The 20,330-nt window shown below is 42.2% G+C and overlaps 2 protein-coding genes across 2 annotated transcripts; both read left to right on the top strand.

Moving 5' to 3' along the window:
- Positions 1–4,521: 4,521 nt before the first annotated feature.
- MAGEB3 (MAGE family member B3) lies at positions 4,522–5,613 on the top strand (the record flags this gene model as incomplete). The annotated part of the gene is made up of 1 exon (XM_079124259.1): positions 4,522–5,613. One exon carries the CDS (start codon positions 4,522–4,524, stop codon positions 5,611–5,613), a length of 1,092 nt encoding a protein of 363 aa, XP_078980385.1.
- A 13,194-nt stretch (positions 5,614–18,807) lies between these two features.
- LOC306651608 (melanoma-associated antigen B4-like) lies at positions 18,808–19,833 on the top strand (the record flags this gene model as incomplete). Its single annotated transcript, XM_079124258.1, has 1 exon — positions 18,808–19,833. One exon carries the CDS (start codon positions 18,808–18,810, stop codon positions 19,831–19,833), a length of 1,026 nt encoding a protein of 341 aa, XP_078980384.1.
- Positions 19,834–20,330: the final 497 nt, after the last annotated feature.

Here is a 20,330-nt window from a genome sequence, read left to right as displayed (position 1 = left end):
TAAGAGACAAAGCCCAAAGGGAAAATATTCATAAAATTGACTTTGTGGATTGTGATAAAACCAGAGATAATCTTCAGCAGGAGCTATGATTGACTGTGCCCTATACTTCTGTCCAAGAAATGTCAAGCACAGTGCACAAACTTAGCATTCAAAGTACATCACAAGGAAGAATCTAAAAATAAGGATGACACCGTCAAGGGAGATGGGATGCACAGAATCTAGTGAGCTGATATTTTGCTCCAGGCTGGGGATCCAGAGCCTCCTTCATTGAAATGCCATGCATTAAGGTAACCACATACGTATACTGGTGTGGGAAACCATCCTTATTTAGCAGAATCTGACTAGGTTGAGCCATGTGATGCAGAGGTCTGGCTTCCAGGAACTGCCAGGAAGTACGCGGCACTGCATGAGAGTGGTTCCCAGTCTCCTTCTGGAATGTCCCCCCTAAGAGGATGGATCTGCTAACTCCACTGTATCTTGTCCATCACAGAAGAAGCTCCTCCCGGTCCTTTCCCCCTTTACCTGTGTGTCTATAAATAAAAGAGAGTTGGGCTACTCCAGGTGGAATGTTGAAAAGAAGCCAGAGATGGTATGACCAGATCCACGACATCCCCTCTCTCATAAAAAGGTATTGGCTCTCACATGTTTATTGAGTAGATAAGTTTCTTGAGTAATAAAAAAACCACCAACATCCTCCTCTGGCAGATAACTCTTTCTTCCTCCACGTGGGATGTGGCAGAGAAGATCCTGACATACTGGCAAATTCTAAAGGGAGTCTAGATTTGGGGTAGTGCATAAATAAATGAAAACAGGAGTGGTTTACAGGAAAGGGTGTCTGTAAGGAAACGCATTGGTCATTGACAAAAATTCTAAGAGTTTTGAATTGTATCCATATAGGGAGGACTCTTCTGGAAACACATTATATGCAATATTCACTAATGGTGATACATTGTGCATAACTTTCATTGCTGAGCAGTTTCTGGTTTGGTTACACTCTCTTTGGTAATGTTTGGTAATGTGCTCAAGTTCAAAGGACCAGAAAGCAACAGAGCTGGGACCAGGTTCACAGTCCAGATTATTCTGTAGCCCACACTGTTCCTTCCACTCCTCTCTGCCTATGGCAGACCTTGTGTACTTTAATTTGGTTTCTTCACAATATTCCCAAATGTATCTATTCTCAAAGGGAATGTTCAGGGCACAACACAATATTATTAACAATATTAATAAGAGAGAGCATTTCCTCACTTGTTCTTGGGTCTGCTTAAGGGATTCAAGAAGATTCTATGCTCAAAGAATTGGGTTAGCATACATGGCCAGACCAATTAAAATACTACAATAAATGAAGGCAATGAATAAAAAAGAGAAAGAGATAATACACAGTGGCAATATGACCATTCATATATGCAAAGTCAAAGTCAAATAATTTCCAATTCAGGGATCACACAAACATCCTGGGCAGCTCCTCACCAGTAAGGAGGAAAATCAATTAAAACAGAAGTACTATAAGAAACCCATGCTGCCTATTGAAGAGAAGAAGTCAGCAGCATTGTTCTCTGACATCCCGCCCTCTCCTGCTCTGGGTCCCCTTTCTTGCCTGGAAGTATCTCCATCACATCAGGCCTGGAACATAGAGCTGGGATTTGCAGTAGGGATACTGCTCAAGAGCTTGCAGGGATGTGACACTTTCCAAGAAGCCTTTAATGTAAGAGAAAGGAGAAAACTGAATGAATACTGAGGAGATCACCACCCCCAAAATACAGGACTTCATTCAGACATCTGCCCAAACCTGACCTAAAACACCCCAGGAAGGACAGTCACCCTAGGCATCCTTCCTTTCACTCTCCATAGTGCTCAGCCTAGTGACAGCACTGCCTAAGAAGAGGGACCTGAGTTCAGTAGAGGGAAGCCCCCCGGGTTTGACAGCTATCAAGATAGGGACCCTGAATGGGAAATATTTGGGGGACAAGAACAGCAATGTCCCATCAAATTCTCACTGTGCTGTCAACCCTTCCAGGACCCAAACTTCCTTAGCCTGATGTGCCTTATCCTAACTTCCACTGGGAGGTCTCAGAGGGGAGGGAACTTAATCTGAACAGAGTTCCTGTCAGGAAGGGTGGAGTCCCAGCACTGGTCAGGAGCAAGGTGAGATTCTTGAGAGAGAAAAAAGGAACACTAACCCCACAAAGGCCTGGTCCTTGTTCCTAACCCTGGAGTACTCTAAGCAGAGCCCTGAGGCTGAGCTACACCCTGATTTCCTCCTGGAGTGACAGGGAAGGGAGGACCTTATCTCACAGAGTGAGCTCAGTCCTTCAGAGTGAGGAATCTTGGCCCTAGCTGGAGTCAGGGTGAAGACCACTAGAGCTAATCAAAGGACCACTCTTGAAAAGTCGGGGCCACCAACAACTCCAACCCTCTTTCCAGGCCTGTGGGGCCCAGGACACAGTCGCCATGTGTAGCCTATCTTGACTTCCGCTCCAGGGACTGAGGAAGGTGAGGGCTAGTTTTGGAGGCTAGTGGACTAGGGTCAGCAGAGGGAGGAATCCCGGAATAGGCAGAAGCCATTTCTGGTTTTAAAGCACCAGTCAGAGTAGCCAGGTTGCAGTGCTCCTCATTTCCGCCTGGAAGGTCCCAGAGAGCAGAGTAAGTACCGGGACCTAATGGGTTAATGGGTTGATGGGCCCTGAGGGGAAGGGGTGTTGGGCAAAACTAGTCAAGTGAGTGCTGCTGAGAAGACCTGTCCCCAAACAGGGAGACTCGCAGAGCCCCGCCCCCGTTGTCATGGCTGTGAGACCCCAGGTAGGAGGAGCCATGTGGGGCTTGCCCAGATTTCCGCTGTAGAGACTGAGGGAGGTGAAAGTTGGTTTGGAAACTGTGTGACTCAAGCCAGAAGAGGGCGGAATCCCAGTGTGAGGGGCTGGGGATCCCAGATTACAGAACAATGTGATTCCTTAGCAACTGCCCCTGCTGTCATCCCTTGGAGATCCCTGGTAGCCGTTGCCGGAAGTGGCTGGTTCTCAGTTCCTTTGTGAAGGTGAGTCCTCGGTCTGAGAGGCGCAGTGTCCCGTTAACCAAGCGTGAATTCTAAAATTTGGTTAGGAGTCAAGGTGAGGTCCAAGAACTTGACTGAGGACGTCATTCCTCTCGTGCCAATGGGTACTCCACTAACTCCTTTTATTCCTGTGTAGTGTCCCTGGAATGCCTATTTGAAGCTCTCTTTTCTCTCTGGAAAGTCTCAGGGAGTAGATGGTCAGGATCTAGGAAGTAGCCCAAATCAATACGTGGAAGAGACCTGGGCCCTAACCGGAATTAAGTTGGAGGCTCTGAGTGCTCTTGACGGAATCCCTTCCCAAACCGGGTGACAACACAAAGCAGCTTTCCTGTGCTAATTTCTGTGAGGCTCCAGGCACAGATATTCACAAGTGGGGAACCCTGACCATGCTGTCTTGGGTGATGTTCTGAGGCTGGAGGATAGCGATTAGAGAAGGGAGGTGTCCCAACTTGTACTCGAAGTCAAGTTCAGAGACTAGAGTGAGGACCAAGGAAAATAGAAAGTCTAAAATGTTCTCATACATATTTTTCCCCTTCATTGAGATCTGTTGAATTCACAGAAACAATATAAGGGTATGTTGTCCCCTTTCCACCTTGAGAGTCTAAGAAAGGTTGAAGTAATTGTATGCCCCAAGTCTGCTGAGAAAGGAGATCCAGAGCCTTACAGGAGTCAGAGTCAGGGGTCTAAATGAGAATTGGTGTTATTACTCCCCTCCCAAAAAGAGGAGACAATGGAGAGGGCCCATAACTGACCCCCCACATTTGCAGCCTCAATGATATCAGGTGTATGTGAGCTTTCCTTTCTTTTTCATGGCATTAGCTTGATGAGGGCACTTGTCTGAGGGGAGGGGCATCAGATCAGCAGGGGTAGATATCCCAGGTCCTGCCAAGAGCCATAGTGAATATTATTAATGAGGATCAAGGAACTCAGTGAGCCCATATAAGAATAGGCCTCCATGGAGCTCTTAGGACTGAGCACCCCCAGGCAATAGTGGTGGGTCAAGGTAGCACCCTTTCACTTCCTCTTAGTGGCTCCCAGGAAAGGAGGACATTGGTTGGAGGTTTCAAAATTAGTGCTGTACAGGAAAAGGGGGCCAGGCACTGCTAATAGTTAATATGATGATCCTGAATGTGAACTGAGAGGACCCCCCAGCCCAGAGTAGAAAAGCGTCCTCAAGAATTAGACCTGCCACTACCACTTTCACTCACAGTGCTCACCCAGAAGGGCTAGAAGACTGCAATTTACGGCACACTTTAATTATTTCTACAGGATTCACCGAGGACAGGCTGTTTGGAACAGGATCCCTGTGGGTTCCTAAAGCAGTGCTTTCAAGGAAACCTGCCTTCTTATAACCAAGGAGGTATCTTCTTGCTGGAGTTGCTTATGGGTTCTCATTCTGCTTCTCTTCCAGGTGCTCTCATCACCTACTCTCCTGCCTACACTCCTGTCTGTTGCTTCTACATGCTGTCATCATGCCTAGAAGTCAGAAGAATAAGCGCTGTGCTCGGGAGGAGCAACACCAGGCCCAGGGTGAGATCCAGGATCTCCAGAATGCTCAGGCCAGTACAACTGAGGAGAAAATTGCTCCTTCTTCATCTTCTCAGTTAGGGGTTATCACTGGAAAAAATTCTGCTTCTAGGTCAAAAAGTGCTCCCAAGAGGCCTGAGGGGCCCCTTTCCAGCACTGTGTCTGTAAGCGTTTCTCCCACAACATCACCTGAAGCAGCCAACTGCAAAATTAAGAAAAAGGAACACTCTTCCCAAGCCTCACCTTTCACCACACAACCTCGCAGAGACTCCCTAACAAAAACAACCAGCATTTTGGTGCAGTTCATGATGCACATGTACAAAATGAAAAGGCCCATTTTGAAAGTAGATATGCTGAAGATTATCAATAAAAAATATAAGAATCGCTTCCCTGAGATCCTCAGAAGAGCTTCTTTCAGCATAGAGGTGGTATTTGGTGTTGACTTAAAGGAAGTCGATTCTACCAAGAATGCCTATGTTTTGGTCAGCAAAATGAATCTCCCCAACAATGGAATGGTGAGCCGTGGAAGGGGATTTCCTAAGACTGGTCTTCTAATGAATCTCCTGGGTGTCATCTTCATGAAGGGCAACTGTGCTACTGAGGAGAATATCTGGGAATTTCTGAATAAAATGAGATTATATGCTGGGAAGAGACACTTCATATTTGGGGAGCCCAGGAAACTTATCACCCAAGATTTAGTGAAGCTTAAATATCTGGAGTACCGCCAGGTACCTGATAGTGATCCTGCTCGCTATGAATTTCTATGGGGTCCAAGAGCCCATGCTGAAACAAGTAAGATGAAAGTCCTGGAGTTTTGGGCCAAGATCAATCATACAGAACCCAGTGCCTTCCAGTCCTGGTATGATGAAGCTTTGAGAGATGAAGAAGAGAGAGCTCAAGCCATAGTTACACTCAGTGATAGCACCACCATAGCCAGTGAATGTTCCAGGGATATGTCCGATAATTCCTCCCACACTGGTGAGGTTGAGGCAGATTCTTCGCTTTGTAATAAAGAAGGAAATCAGTGTCCCAAGTAGTAGAGGGCTGGGTGTGACTGGAGGGAACATAGGGTGTAATATCTTAGTGTTCCTGTTCTATATGGGTAATTTGGAGATTTACTCGTATTTTTGTTATTTTTCAAGTGTTCTTTTTATTTAACATTATAATGTAAATTTATGAATGATACTGATAACACTTCTCTATCAGGCTTAAGAGTGAGAGTTTTGTTATTTTGTAAAACTAGTCAGACTTCCATCTTATTTAGTGTTCTGGTTGAAGACAACATGGAATTGAAATAAACATTTCTTTTACAATGTGAAGAAATTCAGCAGTAAAATATATGGAATGGAGTAATAGTGAGATGGTTAATATTTGGCTTCCTGAACATCTGTATTTTATAAAGTTAAAAGATAAATAACTGTATGCACCTGACTTAATTCAAGAATGTTGACTTAAATCATAATAAACTAGACCCTCATTCTCACAGACTCATTTATTTCCTGAATATCAATTGAGCATCTGCTCTTACAAAGCTCAGAGCTATTATTACTGAGAGGACTAAGACAAAGAAGACCTAGTAACTGACCTTACTATATAAGGTCCAAAAGCAGCTACCAAATAAGACAAATGATGATAAAACACTCTGAAATTCAAAGGACAATGAAAACAAAGGATAAGAAGGGAGGGATGGAGTTCCAAATGAGTACAGTAAAATGTATATTACCTCATAGTGCAGTCTTAAGTCCTTCAGTGGGAGATAATTTAAGTGGGATTCCATGGTGGGCTGGCTGAGACTCTGGGAGTGAGAAGCACAGGCCAGGTCTGAAAATGGTACATCTCAGAATTTAGAGACTAAGCCTCAAATGGAGGATTAATTTTAGAAGTTCCTTTGGTATCATAGGTAAACCAGAGAAAAATCTCCACTTGGGGCAGGAATGGAAGGTTTCCCATGCTTCTGTCCCAGCATAGTCAAACACAGTGCACAAAAGTGTTCTATGTACATCATCTCAAGCATGTCCTGAGACATAAGGGTGATACCCTCAAGGGAGATGAGTTCTCCAGAATTCAATGTGCTAGAATTCTTTGTTCTAGGCTGGAGTATATAGAGTCTGCTCCATTAAAAAGTGCATTCAATTAGGTTACCTTGTGTATTACCTGGCAACTCTAGGCAAGGTCTACATTTCAGGTAGTGTTTAAATAAAATAGGAGTGGTTTAGATGCAATGAGATCTGAGAGGGAGGGAAGGTTTGGTCCCTGAAATAACTTTTAGAAATTTTATGTTGCATCAACTGAGGAAGTCTGCCTCATGCCAACAGTGAATGATTTATCATGTAAGGGGGAAATATTATTTAGTTTTCCTTGCTAAGTAACACTTAATCTAACAGGGATTTTTGTTCTGGAATGTGGCATACTCATATTATCAAAATAATAAACCTCAGTGTAGTAGATTGTAACATGAAGGGAAAAATTAATCATAACAAAAACTGGCACTTTTTAAACATTCTGGACATTTTTCACACATTATATACGTTCAATCATTCCCACAAGAGTCCTACAGAGTCTATGCCCAATACACTGTATTGGAATACATAATTAGAGCAAAAAAAAATACTAAAATGATGGCAAGGCATGAATTAGGGAAAGAGATAATATTTGGTGACAATGTGATTATCTACATATGCAGAGTCAGTTAACCTCAAAAGATCATGGATTCACATTCTATCATTCTGGACAGTCCCTTCCTCTTAGAAAGTTAAATCTTTCTTAACAGAAATTCTTAAAAGGTTAAATTTGCTATAAAGAAAAGAAATAGATCCATGTGTTTTTTTCTCTGACATAACATCTCTCCTGGGACCCCTATTTTGTGTTATAACTTCCCCATCTCATTTTATTATGGAAAAAGGACGCATATACTTCAGGATTTGTCATAGAGAAACTGGTCAAGAATTTTTAGAAATGTGCCATTTTTAAGAAAGTCTTTAGTCGAGGAACAGAAGCTAAGGTGTACACAAGGACTAGGGGTAACAAAATGCCAGGCAGTTGTCAGCCTGAGGCTCTTTTCCCCTATTCTTCAAGGTTCTTTAGAACTTGTGAATCTTACCCTAAGGAGGATCACCTCAGGTCAGTAGAGGGGGCAGTCTTATTCTCTGACACATATCAGGTTGAGGTCCCCGAATGAAGAAAGAGGGGAAATGCCTACCCAGAGCAGGATGGCCTATAGATTCCTGAGACTACTCTCAGCCTACAGTTGTGGTAGGATGTGACTCAACCCCATTTCCACTTTAGAGTTCTTAGGAAGATGAAGACCTTAGTCTGAGATGGACTGACTCAAACCCATTAAGAGATGACTTCCAAGGTGTGCCAGGAATGAGGTGAATAGCCTGAAAAGTGTTGTATCTACCAAACTCCTATCAATGGGGATCCTATGAGTCCTCCCTTTTAGTGCTGAATACTAATCTGTTGTCTGGAATTACTGCATATTATTTATCCTTTCACATACTGAAAGACATTTTGCTTGCTATCCAGTCTGGGCAATTGTGAATAAAGTTATATAACCATGTATAGGTTTTGTGGAGTAAAGTTTTCAACTCATTGGGTAAATGCAAAGGAGTGCAATTGTTGGGTCATGTGATAACAATAAGTATAGTATCGTAAGAAACTCCAAAATTATCTTCCAAAGGGAAGATACCTTTGCAATACCTACAGGAAATAGAGTTCTTATTACACAATATCCAGGTGACTGCATCACCTGCCCTTCCTCCCACACTCCTGTCTGCTGTTTCTGGCCACAGTCATCATGCATCAGGGTGAAAAGAGTAACTTCCATTCTTGTGACAAATGCCACCATGCTTAAGTTGAGACCCATATGTTTCAAAGGTGCTCTACATTCTGCACTAAAAGAGTCCTTCTAATTTTTCTCTCCTATGTTAAGAGATGCTCCCAGAACACAACATCTATTACTGACATTCTCCAGGAGCTTCAGAAAGCCCCACCCACAACTGGCATTTAGTGTTGTCAGTGTTTTGAATTTTGGTCATTCTAATAGGTATACAGTAGTATCACATTTTTGTTTTAATTTACAATTCCCTAATGGCACATGTTGAACATCTCATGTAATTATTTGCCAATAGTATGTGCCCTTCAACAGATCAATGGAGAAAAAAAAATGTGGTATATATACACAATGGAGTATTACTCAGCCATAAAGAAGGATGACTTTAGGGCATTTGCCAGAAAATGGATGAAATGAGACTATCATTCTATGTTAAATAAACCACTCCCCAAAAGTCAAAGGTCAAATGTTTTCTCTGGTATGCAGAAGTTAATCCAATATAAACAGGGGAGTAAAAAAGAAGAATGTATATATCCTCTTTGGTAAAAGTTCTGTTCAAATCTTCTTTAAAAATTAAATCCATTTTTAATTAAGTTATTCATTTCTTATCACTGAATTTTAAGACATTTATATATTTTGGATCATAATCCTTTAGTAGATATATCTTTTGAAAATATTTATTTCAAGTCTATGGGTTGTCTTCTTATTTTCTGGATGGTATCTTAATTAGAGCAAAAGTTTTGATTTAGTGAAATACAAAATATCGGTTATTTCTTCCATGGATACCCGTCACATTTTTCATCAGGTCTATGGGAGGTGAGATCATTAGTCTAAAGATTCAGTCATCAGTGAGCAGAAGAGAGACACCACAACCAGCATAGGGTTCAGATGAGGACAATGATAAGCCCAGGACAAAGAACACTCTACTGAACTATCAGCATTAGATGTTTCTTAGCACTGCTGGTTGACTGAGACACTCCTACACTTCCCCAACCTAGGTCCCAAGGAGCTTCCAAGTGTCAACTTCAGAGAAGCAGTAGAAGGAGGCCCAGGCCCTGGCAAGAGTTAACATGACAATCTGACAATCGTGAAGGCAAACATGAAGGAACCACTCTACTCCAGAATACAGGGGGTCCTTCTGCCAGCCCTGCTATCACCCAAATACATAATAGGCAGGGCTGGCAGGTTGCACTTATAACTTCTTCCACTGGGTTCCCAGGGATCAAGTCAAACAATAACAAGTCCAGTGGATTCCTAGAGCAGTGCCTTTAGAAAAACCTGCAGAGGCAGTTTCCTAAAAGTGAAAGATCTCATTCCTCCTCCCATACGTCTATTAAATGCTCTCCTGCCCAAACTCCTGCCTACTGTCCCTGACCATAGTAATCATGCCTTGAGGTCAGAAGAGTAAGCTCTATGCTTGACAGCAATGCTGCCAGCCTCAGGTAAGACACAGAATCTCAAAGATACTCAAGATTCTGCAGCAGAAAGAGAATCCCCCTTATATCACACTCTGGTTTGGGGGGATGATTCTAGAACATGCCTATTGTTGGCATTTGCAATTAGCCTCATAAAGTCCCACCCATCACCACTATTGCTGTGAGTGTTTCATGCACAGGATCTGATCAAGGTGCCATAAGCCAAGGTGAGGAAACTGCAAGTCGCTATACAGATCTATCCACTGAGACTTCATGCAAAGATCTTCTAGCTAGGAAAGCAATAATATAGATGCAATTTCTTTTGCATAAGTTCAAAATGAAAAAGCCCAAAACTGAGACACCAATGATGAAGGTTGCCAAAAGAAAATACAATAATTATTGTATTAGTCTGTTTTTTGTTGTTATATCAAATTGCCTGAACTTGGGTATCTTATAAGGAAAAAGGGTTAATTTGGTTCGTGATTTTGCTGGCTAGAGGACTCAAACAGCATGTTGTCAGCATCCTAGTAAGGATCCCCAGATGTATCACAACATAGCAGAGAAATGCGAGGGGAACCAGCCACATACAAATAGAGCCAAGAACATCAAGAGAATAGGATGACCTCGTTTCATATTAACCTTCTCTTGCAAGAGGTAACTCACTTTATGAGAACAGCATTCCCTTTTGAGGGAAATGCTCCCATGACCTAATTACCTTAAACTAGGCCCCGTTTCTTAAAATTTTCACCAACTTAGCAATGCTCCACTAGGTACCAAAATTGTAGCACATGAACCTTAGGGGTATACACTAAAACCAGAATAAGCACTTCCCTGAGATCCCAAAGAAAGCCTTTTAGTATATAGAGGTTTTTTTTTTTGTTTGTTTGTTTTGGTCTTGAGTTGAAGAAAGTCAAGCCTAGTGGTAAATCCCATACCCTTGTCAGCAAGCTAGTCCTCACCAACAATAACAGTCTGAGAGATAACTGGGACTTTCCTAAAATCAGGCTTCTGATACCTGTCCTGTGTGATTTTCCTAAATGACATCTGTACCTCTGAGAAGGAGATCTGGGAATTCCTGAATATTTTGTTGAGTCTAGGATAGAAAAGTCCAAAGTCTTCAGTGATCCTTAAAAACTCATCACTCAAGATCTGGTGCAGGAAAGGTAACTGGAGTACCAGCAGTCATCTTACAGTGATGCTACATAAGCTGTCAATTCCTGTTGAATCCCTGAAACCATGCTAAAATAGCAAGATGAAAGTCCTAGAGTTTTTAACCAAGGTCAATGATGCTATAACGAGTGCCTTCCCACCCATTATGAAGAGGCTTTGAGAGATGAAGAGAGAACCCAAGTTAGAGTTGCAGCCAAGCATTGTTGAAACCAGAGTCTGTTAAAGGTCCACATCCAGCTGTAATTCTTCCTTTTTTTGTAATGTCTGCAGCAAATTCTTCACTTTGTGTTTGAAATAAAACCTGTAACTTTGTTTATGTTATGCATAAAGAGCTTGTTGATGTTTCTTTTTTGTATATTTTAAGTGTTGTTTCTTTAAATAGAATGCTTATTTAGGTTCAGAATATGTTTATAAATTACATGGATCACAAATTTATTACTATTTATCAGGTTTAGTAGTAAGAAGTTTTTAAACTACAAACTGAATATCCTTAATTCGTTTTATAGAGCAGCATAACAAGGCTCAGAGTAAGAATGTCCTTAAAACTTTAAAAGAATGCCGAAGTAAAATAATTAGGATCAGAAGATAGGGAGAGAAGAAAAGTAAAAATTGGTTCATTCTTGTTTTGTCTTAATCCTTTAATTTTTTTCATAAAGTCAGAGTTACATACCTGAATTTCCTCATAATATTCAAGAATGTGAGAAGTTTTGGCCAAGGTCAATACTACTATCTCCATCCCATTATGAAGAGGCTTTTGAGAGTTGAGACAGAGAGAAGTAGAGCCAGAGCTACAGCCAAGCAAAACACTACTGCCAGGGCTAGGGGACATGCCACTGTCATGTCCAGCTGCTCCTCCCAGTCCTAATGAAGTCTGAGACAGATTCTTCATTTTTAGGCAAAGAAAAGAGAGTTCTAATCAGTGGAGCTGTTTTAGTTGGCTTTTTCACTGCAGTAACCAAAAGACCCAACGAGAACAATTAAGGAGAAAATGTTTATTTCAGAGCGCATGGTTTCAGAGGTCTCAGTCCATAGACAGCCAGCTCCATTCCTCAGAGTTTGAGGTGAGGCAGAACATCATGGCAGAAGAGGGTGACAGAGGGAAGCATCTCACATGATAATGAGGAAGAAGAGAAAGAGACTCCACTCACCAGATACAAAATATATGCCCCAAAGGCACTCCCTTAAGGCCCATCTCCTCCAGTCATACCCCACCTGCCTTCAGTTACCACTCAGTTATTCCATATCAGATGTCACTGATTGGGTTAAAACTTTCATAACCCAATCATTTCACCTCTAAACCTTCTTACATTGTCTCACACATGAGCTTTTGTGGACACCTGACATCCAAACCATAACAGAAGGGCCAACATGGAGCTGGTAGGGACACTGTACATAACACATTTGTATTCTTGTATAATATGGGTAAATTGGAGATTTACCTTTTCTCTTTCCTCATTGTAAATGCTTGTTTGTTTCTTTGTTTGTTTGTTTGTTTTGGTACCAGGGATTGAACTCAGGGTCACTCAACCACTGAGCCACATCCCCAGCCCTTTTTATATTTTATTTAAAGACAGGGTCTCACCAAGTTGCTTAGGGCCTCACTAAGTTTCTGAGACTGGCTTTGAACTCAAAATCTTCCTGCCTCAGCCTCCTGAGCCACTGGTAAATGTTGTTTATTTTCAATTGAAATTTTATTGAGCTTCAGAATCAAAGTTTATGAATTAAATGAATCACACATTTATTGGAGTATATCTGGTTGAAGAGTGAGAATTTTGATATCATGTAAAACAAATTGAAAATCCTTTAATCTTTTTTTGGATCCTGAACAAGATAACATGACATCAGAATATGAATCTTATGATAAAGAAAATTACCCCTCCATAAAGTTGGTAGGATCATGAGGTACAAAGCAAAAAGAAAAGGGTGTTAAGGTTTTGATTTTTTTGTCTTTTAGTCTCTTTGTAAAACTGAAATATATATACCTGGATTTTCTTAGCTTTTTCAGGAATGAAGAAGAAATAATATCATAACAAATTTTATTTCTTGCATATTTGCACTTTAATTACCTACATATAAATGGAGCAGCTGTTCTTTGTAAGTCTGGAGAAGCTAAGAAAAAACAGAATCCCTGCCTATTGAATTTTAGAGACTTAAGAGTAGCTATTTCCAGGCACAGTGATTCAGAGTTGTAATTCCAGAAACTCAGAAGGCTGAGGCAGGAGGATTGCAAGTTTGGGGCCATCCTTACCAATTTAGCATGACCCTGTCTCAAAGCAAAAAAAAAAAAAAATGTTTAAAAAGGTCTTGGAATGTAGTTTAGTGGTATAGCAACCCAGCAACAAAAAAAAAATTAGCTATCATATAATAAAAATGGTTGAATGTTACATAAGATCTACAGACAAGTAAAAAGAGAGTGATAAGAAGACTGTTCAATATTAGGACTCTGGTTTAAATTTTCTGAGACAAAGTATTTGAGATTTTCAGAAATTGAACATCTCTCAGTGGGAAATGAATTTAAGTTAGCTGCATGGGAAATGAATTTAAGTTAGGTAGATGAGACTGTAGGATGCTGAGCAGGAATCAGACATTCTGATAGTGGGGCTGAGTTGAAGTATTGAGCCTGGAATGGAAAACTGTCCTTAATAGGTACTTTGGAACTAGGAGTAAACTAAAGGGAATCTCCACCTGAGATGGAAATGGAAAGTGTCTTGTGTTCTTGTCCTAGTGCAGATTAACAGTGCACAATATGGGTGTTTTATGTCCACAGTCCTCAGAGATTTTCTGAAAAATAAGATGATAATCCTGGAAACTCAAGCTATTGGGCTGGTACTCTTTGCCATGAACTGGGAGCCCATTCCTTTAAAAGGGTGTTTAAGTGTGTGTGTACTTTCATAAACTCTAAGACAGATCTAGATTTTGGGTGATGGAGAAATTAATAAAAAAAAAAAAAACAGGAATGCTTTGGATGAAAAGTCAGAGTTGGTCTTTGAACCAAATTCTAGAAGATCTGAGTTGCATTCAGCTGGGAAACATACTTCCATACTAAAAGTATGTTTTAATGGGGAAAATTTTACATGCAGTTTCTTTGCAGCATTTTGGGCTGATTTGTTGTCCTATGACCTAAAGTGTTGCATACTCTCTGTTATCTTCTGAATTAAAAAACAAAATTCATAAGGGTGGGTGGTAACCTCTGTGGTTGAAATAACTGTAGTATTAACAAGTATTGGTTGAAATCTCAGTGCACTCCAGGCATTGTGTCAGGTGCTTTGCACACATTAACCACATTCTTCCAGTCCTATGAGATAGATCTTAAAAACTGAATTCACAGATGCAGAGCCTGAGGCTTGTAGAGTTTGATAACATGCCCAAGTTCATATAGTTGGTTAAGTGACAGAGCTGGGATTAGACCCCTGGTCTGAATTAGTCTAGAACTCGCACCATTCCACTTCTCCCAGATTGAAACTGATCATGTGCTGCTTAATTCACTTTCTTCTACTACTCCAAAATGTATCTAAGGTGATAAAAAAAAAGGAGGACTCTACCCAAAACACTGCACTGTAATACACAACCTAAGGATTTAAAATATCAAAATAATTGAGAGGTGCAAATAAAGTAGAGAAAAAGATAATACACAGTGACAGTATGATCATTTACATGTGCAAAATCAGATAGACTCAAAAGGTCCACGGATCGGAAAATCATTTGACTCTAACATTTTCTGTAGAAAATAAATCTTTTTTTTTTTAATTTTTTTTTATTGTAAACAAATGGGATACATGTTGTTTCTCTGTTTGTACATGGCGTAAAGGCATACCATTTGTGTAATCATAAATTTACATAGAGTAATGTTGTTTGATTCATTCTGTTATTTTTTCCCTTCCCCCCACCCCTCCCACCCCTCTTTACCCTCTATACAGTAGTTCCTTCCTCCATACTTGCCCCCCTCCCTAACCCTAACTCTAACCCTAACACTAACCCTTCCCTCCCCCCCATTATGTGTCATCCTCCACTTATTAGTGATATCATTCGTCCTTTGGCTTTTTGAGATTGGCTTATCTCACTTAGCATGATATTCTCCAATTTCATCAATCTTTTAGAACTATCCCTTCTCTAGTTGGCAAAGAAAAGGAACAGATCAGTGTGTGTGTGAGTGTTTTCTCTGACAGAGCAATATCTATTCTGGGATCCCAATTTTGTTTTAAAACTGGGACATAAAATGAGAATTTCATTTAGAAGACAAACATGCAAACAAATACAAAGCAAAAGCTTATCTGATAAAGATGAAAGTTAATTGGGAACAAAAAGATTTATCAATTTGGTCACTGGGCTCCCTTGTGTTGCAGTTCCTTGACATCACATCATTCGTGGAACAGGGACTCTTTTTTTCTGCAAGTTTTGCAGGCAGGAAACTTGTCAAGCTTTAGCATTGATATAGTATTGCCTTGGAAAACTTTAATCAAGAGAGGGGAGTCAATATGAGGATTCCCATGAAGGAGGACTGGGGAGACAACCACTCCAAAATACAGAGGTCATCCAGAGTCTTACAAAGAGTGACTTCAGTTCAGTACTGGATTTTGATAGATGTAAATGTAGGAACCATGAATGAGAAACGACAGAGGACATGGCCAGAACTGTGGTGTCCCACACTGTCATGTTCCTGATATCTATTCTTGCAGGTCCCAAAAAGATTGTGATCATACGAGGACTCCTCTACTTTCAACTAGGGATTAACGGGAGACAGTATGTGGATGTGAGAGAAGCAGGTTCAAATAAACAGTGAACGGAGTCACAAGACTGCTCACTCATTCAGGTGAGCACTCGAATGCGGACAAAGGATGGCACCACCTCAAGGGAAGGGTCTTGGGCAGAACCAAAATCAAGGTGAGGGTACTGATAATGGCTGATGAGAGGCCCTGTCCTCCAAATAGGAAGGCTCACAGAGCTCCACCCCTGCTGTCAGGAGTGTGAAGCTCAGGCAGGAGGAACCTTATGGGGCCTGCCCAGATATCCTCTGTAGGAATTGAAGAAAGTGTAAATTTTGTTTAGAGGCTGTGTGACTCCACCAAATAGAGGGAGGAATCTCAGGATATGCTAGATACCAACTAAAGGACCTAGGGAGAACTGACTCCAGAATACAGTGGTCCATTAGCGACCGGCCCCTGCTGTCTTTCCCAGGCAGCCGTTGACCGGATGTGATTCATCCTCACTTCCGCTGTGAAGGGAAGGACCAACGACTGAAAGGTGTGGCAACCAGTTTACTGAGAGTGAATTCTCAGAACTGAGGTAAGGATCCTGAACTTCGACTGAAGGAACCCTGCCCATTCATAATAAAGTGGGTCCAACAAGTGCTGGCCCTAGGTTGGCCCTTGTAGATCTTGGGGCAGAGCCATTAAGACTGACGGGTCATGTCCTTTCTACCGCGTTCTTTTCACCCAAAGGGTCTCTGGGAGCGGAGGGATTTTATTTAAAGAGAAAAAGCCCCATTAGCCAAGGGACAGGTCTTGGCTCTAAAAGAAAAAGCAAGACCCTAAATGCCAGTGAGTGAACTTTTCACCAAAATAGGGGGTCACACAGAACATCATCCCTACTGTCAGTTGGTGGGAACCCCCAGGCAAGGTAGTCAGATATGGAGCACACTGACCTCTCTAGCGACTCAAGGAGTCATGTTGCTTTGGTTTCAGACTCTAGACTGAGCTGAGTAGAGGGAGCGGTCCTGATCTTATCAGGAGTTAAAGTCCTTTGTGGAACTGGGGGAGCGAGACTCTGCAACCATGGAATCTAAGAGTTCCATCATTGCTGTCAGCACAGGCAGATCCAAATCAGCCATGGAAGGATGTGGTTCATTCTTACTGTCAACTCAGATCCAAGGAACACAAGGATCTTTGTCTGACAGGTATGGCCTCTGGACAACAGACAGTAGTCCTGGAAAGGGATTGTAGTAAAGGTGAACAACCTGGGTGAAAAAATGGAGACTACTCAATACACAATGAGGAGAGCTACCCTACACACAGTGGTACATGCGTATAATCCAAGTGACTCGGGAGTCTAAGGAAGGAGGATGGCAAATTCAAAGCCAGCAAGCATAGCAAGCATAGCAAGACCCTGTCTTAAAGTAAAAAATAAAAGAGGACTAGGGATGTAGCTCCAGGGTAAAGCACCATTGGGTTTGATCCCAGTACTGAGAGAGAGGGAGGGAGGGAGAAGATGGGGGGATGCTGCACCTTTTGCAGCCTCTGGGAATCCCAGACCAGAGCTGTCAGACTCAGGTGCCCTGTCACTTCACTCTGAAGGGTCTTGAGGATATGAGGGCTTTGGTTTAAGGGCTGCCTGCCCCAGTTCAGCAGAAAGAGAAGAATCCTGGGTCATGAAAGGTTCAAAGTATAAATTCTATGTCTCAGAACAGAGAGAAACATACAAAGTCTTGCCTCTGCCTTCGGTCCTGAGAAACAAGGATTACAGTACTAAGGATGAGGTGTCCTATCACTTCATTCAGGGGTAGTCTCAGGGACACTATGCTCCTATTCAGCATATGGGAAGACCTGGTTCCTAACAGGCATTAAAGTGGTAATAGTATGAGGAGACTCCTCCCAGAAATTGACCCACATAGACTCCTGTGACTACTATGACACCTGGAAGATATGGGCATAATGGCATGGTAAGTATCACTTACTTCTTCCTGGAGCATCTATGGGAAGTAAGGAATTTGTCAAAGGAAGCCTCAGGTTAGCAGGTGGAAAATTCCCAGTTAGTACCAGGCATAGATGTCAGGCAGAAGTAACAGAGAAGTAAGGGTCTTTGTTGGATGCATCAGCAAGGGAAGGAATTTTAGGTTTCCCAGTAAATTGGGGACCTTGAGTGAGGACCATGAATGAAACCACATATCATAGGGCCTCAACCTGCCAGCCACAGCTTTTAGCCTGTGGAGAATATGGGCAGTGTGACCAGATACAGCCACCCTCACATCCTCAATTAAGTATGATGGAGGGGTTGTGTGGACCTTATTCTATGATATCCTCAGGTCTGGAAAGGGGAGCCCTAGGCCCTCTCAGGATTCAAAGTATGATACATGGGTGAGGACTGAAGGTACCACTCCCTCAACCCCAAATAGAGGGAACAACAGAGTCTGGCTCCATCCTAGTACTCACCCCTTGAACTCCTAGAGCAGAGTTGTCAACTGAACTCTTCCTTATTTCTTTGTACCAGATCTAAAGGAAGCAAGAGCCTGAATCTGAAGGTGCAGCACCAGTCAGTAGAAAGGAAGGCTCCAGACTCTAGGTGTAGACAAGATGATGACTCTGAGCAAATATTGAGGGCCAACGAACACAGGAAAGAGAAAACCCTCCACAGAACATCAGCACTGCCTTTTTGATGGGGTAGTAGGATAAACACCCACATTTTCTTTTCATGAGTACAAGGGAGCTTGAGCTTCAGATCAGCACAGGAAAGAGGTGCCAGACCCTGATAAAGAGCATACATAATGATCCTGTGTGAACTTAGAGGACATTTGAACACAGAACATATTGTCAACCCTTGCTGTCTCTAAGTCAGCACCAGGGAAGGCTGGCAGGTTTCAGCCTAAAACACCATAACTTCCTCTACTTGTTTCTCAGGGAACAGGTGAGCCAAGAACAGGAACCAAGCGGGTTTCTACAGCAGTGTTCTTATGGAAACCTGCAGAGACTGCTTCAAATAAGTCAGAATGATCTAAAGTCCTGCTAAAAGTGCTTACAGGATGTCATTCTCTCTCCTCCAGGTCCCAAGAGCATCTGCTCTCCAGCCCATATTCCTGCCTGCTGTTTCTGACCACAGCCATCATGCCCCGTGGACAAAAGAGTAAGCTTCGTGCTCGTGAGAAGCGCCGCCAAGCCCGAGATGAGACCCAGGGTCACAAGGATGCTCAGGCAGCTGAGGAAGGAGAGGCCCCCTCCTGTTCCTCTCTTGTTTATGGTGATGCTATTCCCAGCACCTCAGCTGCTGGCTTTCCCCAGAAGTCTCAGGGATCTCCACCCACCACCACTGCGGCTGCAGGTGTTTCACACAAGAAGTCTGGTAAGGGTGCCAAGAGCCGAGGGGCAGCACGTGCCAGTACCTCTAAGATCCCACCCTCCCCTGAGAGCACCCAGAGAGATCTTCTCACCAGGAAGGCAGGGATGCTGATGCAGTACCTGCTGTACAAGTATAAAATGAAAGAGCCCATTACAAAGGGAGAGATGCTGAAGATTATCAACAAAAGGTTCAAGGAGCATTTCCCAGAGATCCTCAAGAAAGCCTCTGAGCGCATGGAGCTGGTCTTTGGCCTTGAGCTGAAGGAAGTCAAGCCTGGTGGTAACTCCTATACCCTTGTCACCAAGCTAGATGACACCAACAATGCAAGTTTGACTGGCTTGGGCTTTCCGAACAATGGGCTTCTGATGCCTCTCTTGGGTGTGATTTTCTTAAATGGCAACTCTGCCTCTGAGGAGGAGATCTGGGAATTCCTGAATATCTTGGGGATCTATGAAGGGAAGAAGCACATAATCTTTGGTGAGCCCCGAAAGCTTATCACCCAAGATTTGGTGCAGGAGGAGTACCTGGAGTACCAGCAGGTACCTGGTAGTGATCCTCCACACTATCAATTCCTGTGGGGTCCCCGATCTTTTGCTGAAACTAGCAAGATGAAAGTCCTGGAGTTTTTGGCCAAGGTCAATGATACTGTCCCCAGTGCCTTCCCATCCCATTATGAAGAGGCTTTGAGAGATGAGGAAGAGAGAGCCCAAGCCAAAGTTGCAACCAGGCATGGCACTACTACCAAGGTCCATGCATGTTCTAAGGCCACAGTTGGCAGCTCCTCCTGCCCTTAGTGAGATCAGAGGCAGACTCATATTTTGAGCAGAGAGCTTCCCACCTTATAAGTACCAAGAAACTGACATGGTCCTAGAGAGGTCATATATTAATATTTTCAAGTATTTTTCTCTTAATAGAATATTTATTTAGATTTAGAGTCAATGGTTATGAATGATAGAAATCACACATTTATAGCTGTTATAAGATTTTAGTGCAAGAATTTTGGTATTTTGTAATACATTTTAAAAATCAAATCTTTTTTGGGTTAGAGAACAAGAAAAAACACCTTCAGAATGGTGATTTTCCTGGAAATGTGTGAAAAACTCATGAAATGTAATTGGAGTCTTAAAATAGATGTAAACAAAACAAAACATTGTCAACTGTTGGTCTGCCTTATTCACTTTTGTCTCTCTTTTTTATCTTCTTGTAAAATTGGAAGATCTATACCTGGTTGTCTTTAACTGATTCAAGTATGCAGATAAAATTAAAAAATAATACATTGTATTCCTTGCTC

This window comes from Sciurus vulgaris (assembly GCF_902686455.1).
Source record: "Sciurus vulgaris genome assembly, chromosome: X".
NCBI classification, from domain to species: domain Eukaryota; kingdom Metazoa; phylum Chordata; class Mammalia; order Rodentia; family Sciuridae; genus Sciurus; species Sciurus vulgaris.
Note: the sequence above shows the minus strand (reverse complement) of the source record. Positions and strands in the feature narration are given on the sequence as shown.